Source organism: Rhinoraja longicauda, chromosome 42 (genome assembly GCF_053455715.1).
Source record: "Rhinoraja longicauda isolate Sanriku21f chromosome 42, sRhiLon1.1, whole genome shotgun sequence".
Classification (NCBI taxonomy): Eukaryota; Metazoa; Chordata; class Chondrichthyes; order Rajiformes; family Arhynchobatidae; genus Rhinoraja; species Rhinoraja longicauda.
In genome coordinates, this window is record NC_135994.1 from 3,150,321 (window position 1) to 3,164,086 (window position 13,766).

Below are 13,766 nucleotides of genomic sequence, written 5' to 3' on the forward strand. Positions count from 1 at the left end.
ACAAAATGCTGGAGTAACTCAGCGGGACAGGCAGCATCTCCCGGGGAGAAGGATGGGTGACGTTTCGGGTCGAGGCCCTTCTTTGGCAGTCCTTGCGTGTTCGAACAGCCGAGCGACCTGCAGGTGATGGGGGGGGGGGGGGGGGGGGGGGGGGTAGCACAGAACTGGTTCATTGCACTCTTTGCCCGTTCTTTGCCTATTCCGTGGGCACCTTTGAAATTGAGGACATGGAATTTCCAGATGGACAATGGCCTTCAAGTCCTCAAGACGGCAACGCCCAGCGTTCTTTATCAAGGGCTCACGGAGCGATGATGATAGAAACATAGAAACATAGAAAATAGGTGCAGGAGTAGGCCATTCGGCCCTTCGAGCCTGTACGCACCGCCATTCAATATGATCATGGCTGATCATCCAGCTCAGTATCCTGTACCTGCCTTCTCTCCATACTCCCTGATCCCTTTAGCCACAAGGGCCACATCTAACTCCCTCTTAAATATAGCCAATGAACTGGCCTCAACTACCTTCTGTGGCAGAGAATTCCACAGACTCACCACTCTCTGTGTGAAGAAATGTTTTCTCATCTCGGTCCTAAAAGACTTCCCCCTTATCCTTAAGCTGTGACCCCTGGTTCTGGACTCCCCCAACATCGGGAACAATCTTCAAGTCACAAGACTTAGCACAATCAAGTTGATAGAAAATGTTGGCTCCCTCTTATCCCACAGCTGCTTCTGTTCAGCTAAGGATGGATCACACATCTGGCTGATGGGAGTGCTCTCGTCGGATAACTGTTACAACACGAGTTTGGCACTCGTGCAGTCATTGGAGACACTGACTGCAACCATTTATAGGGCTGTTTGTCTCTTGATCGTATATCAGCACCACTGTCCTAAATACTTCAACTGCGTGGGGCTCTGAGAATTCTTCTCATTTTACATGACTGCACGATTCTCCCTCCCCCCCCCCCCCCCCCCCCACCCCATCCCAACCCAGAACATTTTATCATCTTCAAGTTATGTTGGCCTCCCTCTCTCTCTCTCGAGTCTCCAACTCAGACGAGCTTCCTATTGAGACTGAGTATTGTCCCTGCGCACAAGGAACACTGATCTGACAATGGTGCAGCAAATAGCTCCCTGGTACAGGTTGAATCAAAAGTATCAAGGGCAAAGAACAGCTGGCAGAACAAAGGAACTGCCAATGCTGTTTTACAAAACAGAGTGCTGGAGTAACTCAGCGAGTCAGGCAGCATCTCTGGAGAACATGGATAGGTGTTGATTTATTCACAAAATGCTGGAGTAACTCAGCAGGTCAGGCAGCATCTCGGGAGAGAAGGAATGGGTGACGTTTCGGGTCGAGACCCTTCTTCAGACGGTTGCCTGAAGTTGTCTCCTTAAGTCTCCTTGAGGGCGTGCAGCATAGGTTTACTAGGTTAATTCCCGGAATGGCGGGACTGTCATATGTTGAAAGACTGGAGCGACTAGGCTTGTATACACTTGAATTTAGAAGGATGAGAGGGGATCTTATCGAAACGTATAAGATTATTCAGGGGTTGGACACGTTAGAGGCAGGAAACATGTTCCCAATGTTGGGGGAGTCCAGAACAAGGGGCCACAGTTTAAGAATAAGGGGTAGGCCATTTAGAACAGAGATGAGGAAAAACCTTTTTATGACAATAGACAATAGACAATAGGTGCAGGAGGAGGCCATTCAGCCCTTCGAGCCAGCACTGCCATTCAATGCGATCATGGCTGATCACTCTCAATCAGTACCCCCGTTCCTGCCTTCTCCCCATACCCCCTCACTCCGCTATCCTTAAGAGCTCTATCCAGCTCTCTCTTGAAAGCATCCAACGAACTGGCCTCCACTGCCTTCTGAGGCAGAGAATTCCACACCTTCACCACTCTCTGACTGAAAAAGTTCTTCCTCATCTCCGTTCTAAATGGCCTACCCCTTATTCTTAAACTGTGGCCCCTTGTTCTGGACTCCCCCAACATTGGGAACATGTTTCTTGCCTCTAATGTATCCAATCCTCTAATTATCTTATATGTTTCAATACGATCCCCCCTCATCCTTCTAAATTCCAGTGTATACAAGCCTAATTGCTCCAGCCTTTCAACATACGACAGTCCCGCCATTCCGGGAATTAACCTAGTGAACCTACGCTGCACGCCCTCAATAGCAAGAATATCCTTCCTCAAATTTGGAGACCAAAACTGCAGTACTCCAGGTGCGGTCTCACCAGGGCCCGGTACAACTGTAGAAGGACCTCTTTGCTCCTATACTCAACTCCTCTTGTTACGAAGGCCAACATTCCATTTGCTTTCTTCACTGCCTGCTGTACCTGCATGCTTCCTTTCAGTGACTGATGCACTAGGACACCCAGATCTCGTTGAACATCCCCTCTTCCTAACTTGACACCATTCAGATAATAATCTGCCTTTCTATTCTTACTTCCAAAGTGAATAACCTCACACTTATCTACATTAAACTGCATCTGCCATGTATCCGCCCACTCACACAACCTGTCCAAGTCACCCTGCAGCCTTATTGCATCTTCCTCACAATTCACACTACCCCCCAGCTTAGTATCATCTGCAAATTTGCTAATGGTACTTTTAATCCCTTCATCTAAGTCATTAATGTATATTGTAAATAGCTGGGGTCCCAGCACCGAACCTTGCGGTACCCCACTGGTCACTGCCTGCCATTCCGAAAGGGACCCATTTATCCCCACTCTTTGCTTTCTGTCTGTCAACCAATTTTTAGTCAGAGAGTTGTGAATCTGTGGAATTCTCTGCCTCAGAGGGCAATGGAGGCCAATTCTCTGAATGCATTCAAGAGAGAGCTAGATAGAGCTCTTAAGGATAGCGGAGTCAGGGGGTATGGGGAGAAAGCAGGAACGGGGTACTGATTGAGAATGATCAGCCATGATCACATTGAATGGCGGTGCTGGCTCGAAGGGCCGAATGGCCTACTCCTGCACCTGTTGTCTATTGTCTATAATGACTGCATTTATTCAGCACGTCTAGTGGAGTCAAATGTCCCCAGTTACTTCCCTGGAACAATTACAGAAACAAAATTTGACACCAAGCCACATCGGGAGATATGAGTCCCAATGACCAAAATCTTGGACAAAGAGGGAGAGAGAGAGAGAGAGAGAGAGAGAAAAAAAGGTGGGATTTCAGAGCTCACGGCCCAGACAGCTGAAGTCTCAGCCCCCAACAATCGAGTGATTAAAGTTGAAGATGTTGGAATTGAAAGAACGCATAAATCTGAGGTTTGGTTGTAAAGCTGAAGGAAATTGCAGGATTGGCAAGACCCAAGAGGGATTTGAGAACAAGAATTCACAATCCTTAACCCTAACTCAAAAGAAGTATGTTCCAGCATACATTCTCTTAAGTAATTTACCTCTCACAATAGTTCCCAGGGTGATGTGGACAGTTCCAGCCACCCTTCAGTGCTTGCATGGATTCGCCGTTCACTAACCTATCCCTGTCCCTTTCGTCCTTCACCTCCCACTCCCCCCCTCCACTGACAATGCCGCTCATTACACGGACACACGGGGACGTTTGTGTGTGTGACGCTCTTCACCCCACTGCCCATTTCATTGTCCACGGTACCGATGGTCCACAGGTGAACACAATTCAACTGAATCTCTCCTGAAACTCCCCAATATTGGGGGAGTCCAGAACGAGGGGCCACCGTTTAAGAATAAGGGGTAGCCCATTTAGAACGGAGATGAGGAAAAACCTTTTTCAGTCAGAGAGTTGCGAATCTGTGGAATTCTCTGCCTCAGAAGGCAGTGGAGGCCAATTCTCTGAATGCATTCAAGAGAGAGCTGGATAGAGCTCTTACGGATAGCGGAGTCAGGGGGTATGGGGAGAGGGCAGGAACGGGGTACTGATTGAGAATGATCAGCCATGATCACATTGAATGGCGGTGCTGGCTCGAAGGGCCAAATGGCCTCCTCCTGCACCTATTGTCTATTGTCCATTGTCTATTGTCTATTGTGTATTGTCTATTGTCTATTGTCCATTGTCTATTGTCTATTGTGTATTGTCTATTGTCTATTGTCCATTGTCTATTGTCTATTGTGTATTGTCTATTGTCTATTGTCCATTGTCTATTGTCTATTGTGTATTGTCTATTGTCCATTGTCTATTGTCCATTGTCTATTGTCTATTGTGTATTGTCCATTGTCTATTGTCTATTGTGTATTGTCCATTGTCTATTGTCTATTGTGTATTGTCTATTGTCCATTGTCCATTGTCTATTGTGTATTGTCTATTGCCCATTGTCTATTGTGTATTGTCTATTGTGTATTGTCTATTGTCCATTGTCTATTGTCTATTGTGTATTGTCTATTGTGTATTGTCTGTTGGGTCTTTGTATCCTAATTCTTTATGTTGGGTAAATGTAAATGCCATAACTTTTTTTTAAATGTGTTTGTTACTGCCAGCAGCACGGCACCAGTGGAGGGCAGCCCACGGACTCCTGTCCAGTCCCCTCCTGCCACGGGCCAAAAGCAGCCAACCCCGCCCAGGCCAGAAGCGAGCCTGTGCTTAGCCGGCGTCTCTCCTGAGCCCGGAAACGGCTGTCAAAGGAGCAGGACCCCCGGCAGCCCAGTCGAACAGAAGCCTGGTGCCCATCAGGTAAATGGCGTTGAGGGCCACATGGCACCTGGAGACCCGGGAACCACCCACCAGCCGATGGCCATCGACGCACAGCTGAGTCCGAACCACAGCAAAGATGGTTCGAGCAGGTCGCCACCTCCTCATAGCCCGGCTGCCAAGGGAAGTGTGCCAGAGACTGCCGCGGATCACTACGCCTCGACTGCACCACCCGGCTTGGCCATCGCCAGGCACCCACCAAATGGCACCACCAGCGACCAATGCTTTGCCAGCGTGCAACACAGCCCAGACACGCCCGCCCTTCAGTCCTGCCAAGGAACTCCGGAGTCCCAGGCACTGCCGACCCCTGCCTTCCCTGTCGCGTCCCCCTACAGTGCGCCCACCTCTCCCTCCCACGTCTTCACCTACCAGGCCGGCCCCCCGATGTGCCTGCAGCAGCCGCCATTGCCAGAGAAACGCCGGATGTCTGCCAGCCACGGGCCAGCCAATGGAAGGTCCTTCTCCCCCACGAACAGGGGCGCGCAATCTCCCAGCGAGAGCACCGCACAGCACGTGACCTTCTCGCCGACCACCTTGGCCTTCCCAATGCACCCGTACACAGGTACGTAGCAGCCACCTTCGGGTTCCTACCTGGTTGAGAGGGATATGGGCCAATTGCGGACAAATGGGACTAGATGCTGGGGGATCGGGTGGCGCAGCGGTAGAGTTGCTGCCTTACAGCGAATGCCGCGCCGGAGACTCAGGTTCGATCCTGACTACGGGCGCCGTCTGTACGGAGTTTGTACGTTCTCCCCGTTACCTGCGTGGGTCTTCTCCGAGATCTTCAGTTTCCCACTCTCCAATGACGTACAGGTATGTAGGTTAATTGGCTGGGCAAATGTAAAAATTGTCTCTAGTATGTGTAGGATAGTGTTAATGTGCGGGGATCGCTGGGCGGCGCGGACTCGGTGGGCCGAAGGGCCTGTTTCCGCGCTGTATCTCTAAATCTAAAAAATAAAATTAAAAAAAATCTGAGGAAAAACGTTTTCACCCAGGGAGTTGTGAATCTGTCCACCTCTGTCCACCTGGCAGTTCAGGGGTCTGGCAGCTCTCAGGAAGGTCTCAGGGTCAGTTCCCAGACTCTGGCATGTCTAAACCAAGGGGTCACAGTCTCAATATAAAGGGTCAGCCGGAGATGAGGAGAAATCTTTACACCCAGAGGGTGGTGAATCCATGGAATTGTTTACCCAAAACGGCTGTGGAGGTTCAGACGCTAATATATTGAGAACAGAAATCAATAGATGTTTAGGCATTTATTCACAAAATGCTGGAGTAACTCAGCAGGTCAGGCAGCATCTCAGGAGAGAAGGAATGGGTGACGTTTCGGGTCGAGACCCTTCTTCAGACTGATGTCAGGGGGGCGGGACAAAGGAAGGATATCGGTGGAGACGGGAAGACGGTGGGAGATCTGGGAAGGAGGAGGGGAAGAGAGGGACAGAGGAACTATCTAAAGTTGGGGAAGTCGATGTTCATACCGCTGGGCTGCAAGCTGCCCAGTCGAAATATGAGGTGCTGTTCCTCCAATTTCTGGTGGGCCTCACTATGGCACTGGAGGAGGCCCATGACAGAAAGGTCAGACTGGGAATGGGAGGGGGAGTTGAAGTGCTCAGCCACCGGGAGATCAGGTTGGTTAACGCAGACCGAACGCAGGTGTTGAGCGAAACGATCGCCGAGCCTGCGTTTGGTTTCGCCGATGTAAATAAGTTGACATCAAGAGCAGCGGATGCAATAGATGAGGTTGGAGGAGGTGTAGGTGAACCTCTGTCTCACCTGGAAAGACTGGTTGGGTCCTTGGATGGAGTTGAGGGGGGAGGTAAAGGGACAGGTGTTGCATCTCGTGCGGTTGCAGGGGAAAGTGCCCGGGGATGGGGTGGTTTGGGTAGGAAGGGACGAGTGGACCAGGGAGATAAGGACGGTAGATTTTTAGATCTTCTGAGATTCAAGAGATTCAGTGCAGGAAAGAGGCATTGAGGTAGAATATCAACCATGATCTGACTGAATGGTGGAACAGGCACAAGGAGACAAATAGCTGAGGCCTGCTCTTATTTCCATTATAATTCCATCTCCATCAATATGGCATCAGTCTAAGATCTGAGATTAAGGGATTTTGAGTCACACAGCAAGGAAACAGGCCCTTTGGCCCAACTCGCCCATGCCGATCAAGATTTTTAGATTTAGATTTAGAGATACAGCGCGGAAACAGGCCCTTCGGCCCACCGAGTCCGCGCTGCCCAGCGATCCCCGCACATTAACACTATCCTACACACCCTAGGGACAATTTTTACATTTGCCCAGTCAATTAACCTACATACCTGTACGTCTTTGGAGTGTGGGAGGATACCGAAGATCTCGGAGAAAACCCACGCAGGTCACGGGGGGAACGTACAAACTCCGTACAGACGGCGCCCGTAGTAGGGATCGAACCTGAGTCTCTGGCGCTGCATTCGCTGTAAGGCAGCAACTCTACCGCTGCGCATCTCAGTCCTAAATGGCCTACCCCCTTATTCTTAACCTTAAATCAACTTGTTCATACAATGGAATTTGTATAAGTTAACTCGGTGCGTGTCTTCGGTTGGAAATGCCAGACTTTGCCGGACGGTAAGGCACAGCCCCAGAGGAGACCCAGCCGGACAAGCCATGCCGATGCTAGGAGCCCACCATCGACCTGCAACCTCAGGCAGGTTGGGACGCAGAGGTTAGGAGTGAGAGTCAGTTGCCCCACCACACGCTGGGTTGAAACCTTTCTTCAGCTTGTCTGTTTGCCCCTCGTCTCTGCGCTGTCAAAGCCATTCTGTTTCAACACGTTGAACGTGCTTCCCATTTTTGTTTCTTGCAGACGGACATCAGGAAAGCCAGATCAGTGCCAGGTTTGTCCAGGACACATCGAAGTTTTGGTACAAGCCAAACATCTCCAGGGACCAAGGTGACCTTTGACGGCAAATGCTGGTGTTCTTTCCTATATCTGGCAGTGCGAATCAAGAACTGGAAGGCATAGGTTTAAATTGAGAAGAGAAGGTTTCAATAGGAACCTGAGGGGCAATTCTTTCCACACAGAGGGCGGTGGGTATATAGTACAAGCTGCCAGAGGAGGTAGTTGAGGCAGGTACTCTGACAACATAGACATAGAAACATAGAAAATAGGTGCAGGAGTAGGCCATTCGGCCCTTCGAGCCTGCACCGCCATTCAATATGATCATGGCTGATCATCCAACTCAGTATCCCGTACACACACACACACACACACACACACGCACACACACACACACACACCCCCAACCCCCACCCTGATTCTCTGGCGCTGTAAGCCAGCGGTTCCCAGGCTGCATCACTGGAGTAGATTATTTTTACTCTGCGCAGGCCCCAATGGAAACCTTGCGCAGAAATCATGTCAATAGACAATAGGTGCAGGAGGAGGCCATTCGGCCCTTCGAGCCAGCACCGCCATTCAATGTGATCATGGCTGATCATTCTCAATCAGTACCCCGTTCCCGCCTTCTCCCCATACCCCCTGACTCCGCTATCCTTAAGAGCTCTATCTAGCTCTCTCTTGAATGCATTCAGAGAATTGGCCTCCACTGCCTTCTGAGGCAGAGAATTCCACAGATTCACAACTCTCTGACTGAAAAAGTTTTTCCTCATCTCAGTTCTAAATGGCCTACCCCTTATTCTGAAACTGTGGCCCCTTGTTCTGGACTCCCCCAACATTGGGAACATGTTTCCTGCCTCTAACGTGTCCAACCCCTTAATAATCTTATACGTTTCGATAAGATCTCCTCTCATCCTTCTAAATTCCAGTGTATACAAGCCTAGTCGCTCCAGTCTTTCAACATACGACAGTCCCGCCATTCCGGGAATTAACCTAGTAAACCTACGCTGCACGCCCTCAATAGCAAGGATATCCTTCCTCAAATTTGGAGACCAAAACTGCACACAGTACTCCAGGTGCGGTCTCACTAGGGCCCTGTACAACTGCAGAAGGACCTCTTTGCTCCTATACTCAACTCAAAACGTCGGAATCAAATGCTCAGGGTCAGCGTGGCACCAAGGCCTTCGTGCCTCTGCCGGATACGGATGCCCTGCGTGGGTGACCTCCTCTGTTGAGTGATCATTTTGGGACTTTGCCTTTGTCCCACGAATAACAAAATAGCCGAGCTCAGCATCTTGGAGTCGTTCCTTCACTACGTTCCAGGGAGAGGTCAATAGCAACTTCCTGTTGTTCTGACATTTGAGGTCTTTTCGTTCAAAAATAGCCCGGTGGGAACGGACTTCATTGCTTGTGTCTCCATGGAGAATGGAACAAACCCAGTGGACACAGCACCACAGATAACAACTTTTTAACCTATTCTAATCCAGGCTGTCGATAGGTTGCAATGGGCAAGAGATGGGCGGTTGTTCAGGATTTGCATTAACTTCACCGATAGGCACTTTGATATCTCTGGCGTCTTTCTCCAGCACAGCCTTTCTTTACCACCACCACCCCCCCACCCCACTCATTTTTATCAGGACTTGGCAAAGAGCCAAGTAAAATGGAAGGGAGTGAGCAAACCACTGAGATGCCTGGTTCTTGTCTCATTAACTTCATTGTCACTGGAAAGGGAGTCTGGAGAAGGGTCTCGACCCGAAACGTCACCCATTCCATTTCTCCAGAGATGCTGCCTGTCCCACTGCGTTACTCCGGCATTTTGCGTCTAAGCTCCACAAGCAGTCCCTTGGCGCTACAATCCAAATGTGCTGCCTCCTTTACTACTTTGATTTGGTCCCCTTTCTATCCACTCTGCTCCTATCCAAACCCCCCCCCCCTGCCATCTCCCGCCTTATCCAATCCTTTAGAGTCATAGAGTGATACAGTGTGGAAACATGCCCTTCGGCTCAACTTGCCCACACTGGCCAACGTATCCCAGCTACACTAGTCCCACCTGCCTGCGCTTGGCCCATATCCCTCCAAACCTGTCCTCTCCATGTACTTGTCTAACTGTTTCTTAAACGTTGGGATAGTCCCTACCTCGACTACTCCTCTGGCAGCTCGTTCCATACACCCATCACCTTTTGTGTGAAAAAGTTACCCCTCAGATTCCTATTAAATCTTTTCCCCTTCACCTTGAACGTCTGTCCTCTGGTCCTCGATTCCCCTACTCTGGGCAAAAGACTCTGTGCATCTACCCGATCTATTCCTCTCATGATTTTGTACACCTCTATAAGATCACCCCCTCATCCTCCTGCGCTCCAAGGAATAGAGACCCAGCCTACTTAACCTTTCCCTATAGCTCACACCCTCTAGAAACAGAAACATAGAAAATAGGTGCAGGAGTAGGCCATTCGGCCTTTCGAGCCTTTACTCACCGCCATTCAATATGATCATGGCTGATCATCCAACTCAGTATCCCGTACCTGCCTTCTCTCCATACCCCCTGATCTCTTTAGCCATAAGGGCCACATCTAACTCCCTCTTAAATATAGCCAATGAACTGGCCTCAACTACCTTCTGTGGCAGAGAATTCCACAGATTCACCACTCTCTGTGTGAAAAAAAACTTTCTCATCTCGGTCCTAAAAGACTTCCCCCTTATCCTTGAGCTGTGACCCCTTGTTCTGGACTAGACCCCTTGCTCTAGTCCTGGCAACATCCTCGTAAATCTTTTCTGAACCCTTTCAAGCTTGACGACATCTTTCCTATAACATGGTGCCCAGCCAGAACTGAACGCAATATTCTAAATGCGGTCTCACCAACGTCTTATAAAACTGCAACATGACCTCCCAACTTCTATACTTTCCCATCCTTTTCATTCAGTCCCCCGCAGTTTGTCTGCTTCACTCTTTCCGTGAGGGAGTAGACAATAGACAACAGGTGCAGGAGGAGGCCATTCGGCCCTTCGAGCCTGTACGCACCGCCATTCAATGTGATTATGGCTGATCATTCTCAATCAGTACCCCGTTCCTGCCTTCTCCCCATACCCCCTGACTCCGCTATCCTTTAGAGCTCTATCTAGCTCTCTCTTGAATGCATTCAGAGAATTGGCCTCCACTGCCCTCTGAGGCAGAGAATTCCACAGATTCACAACTCTGACTGAAAAGGTTTTTCCTCATCTCAGTTCTAAATGGCCTACCCCTTATTCTTAAACTGTGGCCCCTGATTCTGGACTCCCCCAACATTGGGAACATGTTTCCTGCCTCTAATGTGTCCAACCCCTTAATAATCTTATACGTTTCGATAAGATCTCCTCTCATCCTTCTAAATTCCAGTGTATACAAGCCTAGTCGCTCCAGTCTTTCAACATATGATAGTCCCGCCATTCCGGGAATCAACCTAGTAAACCTACGCTGCACGCCCTCAAGAGTAGTGGTGAGTGGGGAGGCATGTAGCTCCGTGATTGCTCTGAACAGATAGCTCACTGTAGGCCGACCACGGCCGATGCGACTAATGAAAAAATTGAACTCACTTTATATGAAAAGAGTGCTAACAATGTATTCGTATTGCAGCCATTGCCCTTCTGAAAGACCGGGAGCCGGGCTCCTTCCTGATCCGAGACAGCAATTCATTCCAGGGGGCCTATGGCCTTGCCCTCAAAGTGGTGACGCCTCCAGCAAACTTCAGCTCCCACAGCAGTAAAGGTAGGTTGCGCAAAGCCACCTGGGTCTGTTTCGGGTGTGTTCATTGTTGCCCCATGTCCAGAGTGAAGAAAGGAGCTAGGTTACTGGTGATGGGGTCGCACAAACGGCCAAGATCGCCGTGTCGAACGAAGGGGGGTCTCGACCCGAAACGTCACCCATTCCTTCTCTCCTGAGATGCTGCCTGTCCCGCTGAGTTACTCCAGCATTTTGTGTCTATCTTGACGTGTTGAGTGCTTTGTGAGCTTACACTTAATCATCCATCGACAATTTTAAATTCATTTTTTGGAATGTGGGCATCGCTGGCTAAATGCAACGTTTATTGGTCAACCCCAATTGCCTTGAGAAGATGGTGCTGAGCTGACCCTTGACCTGATCTGCTGTAGTCCTCCTGGTGATGGCGCTCCCATGATGCTATTGAGATGAGAAGTGCCAGGATTTAGGACAAGTTCCCCTGCACCCACTGCCCTCACCCTTCTCAGTGGCAGGGTTTGGAAGATGCTCTCAGAGTAGCCGAGGTGAATAACGAGAGGGCCATTCTTGTGTGTGACCGAAAATATGAAACATTCTCTTCCAATTCTGAAAGCATTACAGGTATATCGTTTAGGAAAATAACTGCAGATGCTGGTACAAATCGAAGGTATCACAAAATGCTGGAGCAACTCAGCGGGACAGGCAGCATCTCAGGAGAGAAGGAATGGGTGACGTTTCGGGTCGAGACCCTTCCTCAGACTGATGTCAGGGGAGGGGGCGGGACAAAGATAGAATGTGGGAAGGGGGAGGGGAAAGAGAGGGACAGAGGAACTATATATATGACTTATATATAACTATATATATGACTTAAGCGACATTTTTATATGTTATGCTGACAATGTTTGTTTTGGGTCAGAGGTCAAATACGACTGGTCACGTGTGTGACCTCACGCGGAAGCATTTTCCCCATATCTCAGTTTTATCTTGCAAACTCTGTGAATTTTAAAAAAAAAGACATGCATTATAGTTCTGTAGGTAGGAAAATAGCAATGAATAAGATTAATCTCTTACAAGAATTTTTTTTTAATGTATTACGTTATGCGATGACGTCTGGTCACGTGTGTGACGTTTTGGTCAACTTTCCAAAGAATAGCCCGAGAGTGCATTTTGGAGGCGTGCACGCCATGGAAGGACTGAATGTTTGGGGTGGTGGATGTGTTGTCAAGCAAACGGTCTGCTTTGTCCTGGATGGCTTCTTGAGAGTTGTTGGAGCTGTATCATCCGGGCAAGAAGACAGTGTCCCCTCACCCTCCTGACTTGAGCTTTATAGATGACGGAAAGACTTTGGTGGGTTCAGGAGGTGGGTCGCTTTGCCACAGGATTCTCAACCTCTCACCAGCTCTTCTGCCCACAGGGCTGTGCTCCCCGCTGGATCTAGTTGTTGGTGGTGCCAAGACAATGACATGGTGGCCGATTAGGAGAAGGGGAGATGCAACGAGACCTGGGTGTCGTTTTCGAGGATGTAACTAGTAGAGTGGATAAGGGAGAACCAGTGGATGTGTTATATCTGGACTTCCAGAAGGCTTTCGACAAGGTCCCACATAAGAGATTAGTATGCAAACTTAAAGCACATGGTATTGTGGGTTCAGTATTGATGTGGATAGAGAACTGGCTGGCAGACAGGAAGCAAAGAGTAGGAATAAACGGGTCCTTTTCAGAATGGCAGGCAGTGACTAGTGGGGTACCGCAAGGCTCAGTGCTGGGACCCCAGCTATTTACAATATATATTAATGATTTGGACGAGGGAATTGAATGCAACATCTCCAAGATTGCGGATGACACGAAGCTGGGGGGAAGTGTTAGATGTGAGGAGGATGCTAGGAGGCTGCAGAGTGACTTGGATAGGTTAGGTGAGAGGGCAAATGCATGGCAGATGCAGTATAATGTGGATAAATGTGAGGTTATCCACTTTGGTGGCAAGAACAGGAAAGCAGACTATTATCTGAATGGTGGCCGATTAGGAAAAGGGGAGATGCAACGAGACCTGGGTGTCGTGGTACACCAGTCATTGAAAGTAGGCATGCAGGTGCAACAGGCAGTGAAGAAAGCGAATGGTATGTTGGCATTCATAGCGAGGGAATTTGAGTATAGGAGCAGGGAGGTCCTGCTGCAGTTGTACAGGGCATTGGTGAGACCACACCTGGAGTATTGCGTACAGTTTTGGTCTCCTAATCTGAGGAAAGACATTCTTGCCATAGAGGGAGTACAGAGAAGGTTCACCAGATTGCTTCCTGGGATGGCAGGACTTTCATATGAAGAAAGACTGGATAGACTCGGCTTGTACTCGCTGGAATTTAGAAGATCGAGGGGGGATCTTATAGAAACTTACAAAATTCTTAAGGGGTTGGACAGGCTAGATGAAGTAAGATTGTTCCCGATGTTGGGGAAGTCCAGAACAAGGGGTCACAGTTTAAGGATAAGGGGGAAGTCTTTTAGGACCGAGATGAGAAAACATTTCTTC

The 13,766-nt window shown here is 49.2% G+C and overlaps 1 protein-coding gene across 8 annotated transcripts in view; it reads left to right on the top strand.

Moving 5' to 3' along the window:
- Window positions 1–13,766, top strand: part of LOC144611997 (tensin-2-like) — a 225,602-nt gene that overhangs the window by 187,515 nt on the left and 24,321 nt on the right. For all 8 annotated transcript variants that reach the window (XM_078431400.1, XM_078431402.1, XM_078431401.1 and 5 more), the window contains exons 20-22: window positions 4,460–5,229; window positions 7,504–7,590; window positions 11,144–11,275. In XM_078431400.1, coding sequence (XP_078287526.1) covers window positions 4,460–5,229; window positions 7,504–7,590; window positions 11,144–11,275 — 989 coding nt within the window. The remainder of the gene's footprint in view (window positions 1–4,459; window positions 5,230–7,503; window positions 7,591–11,143; window positions 11,276–13,766) is intronic.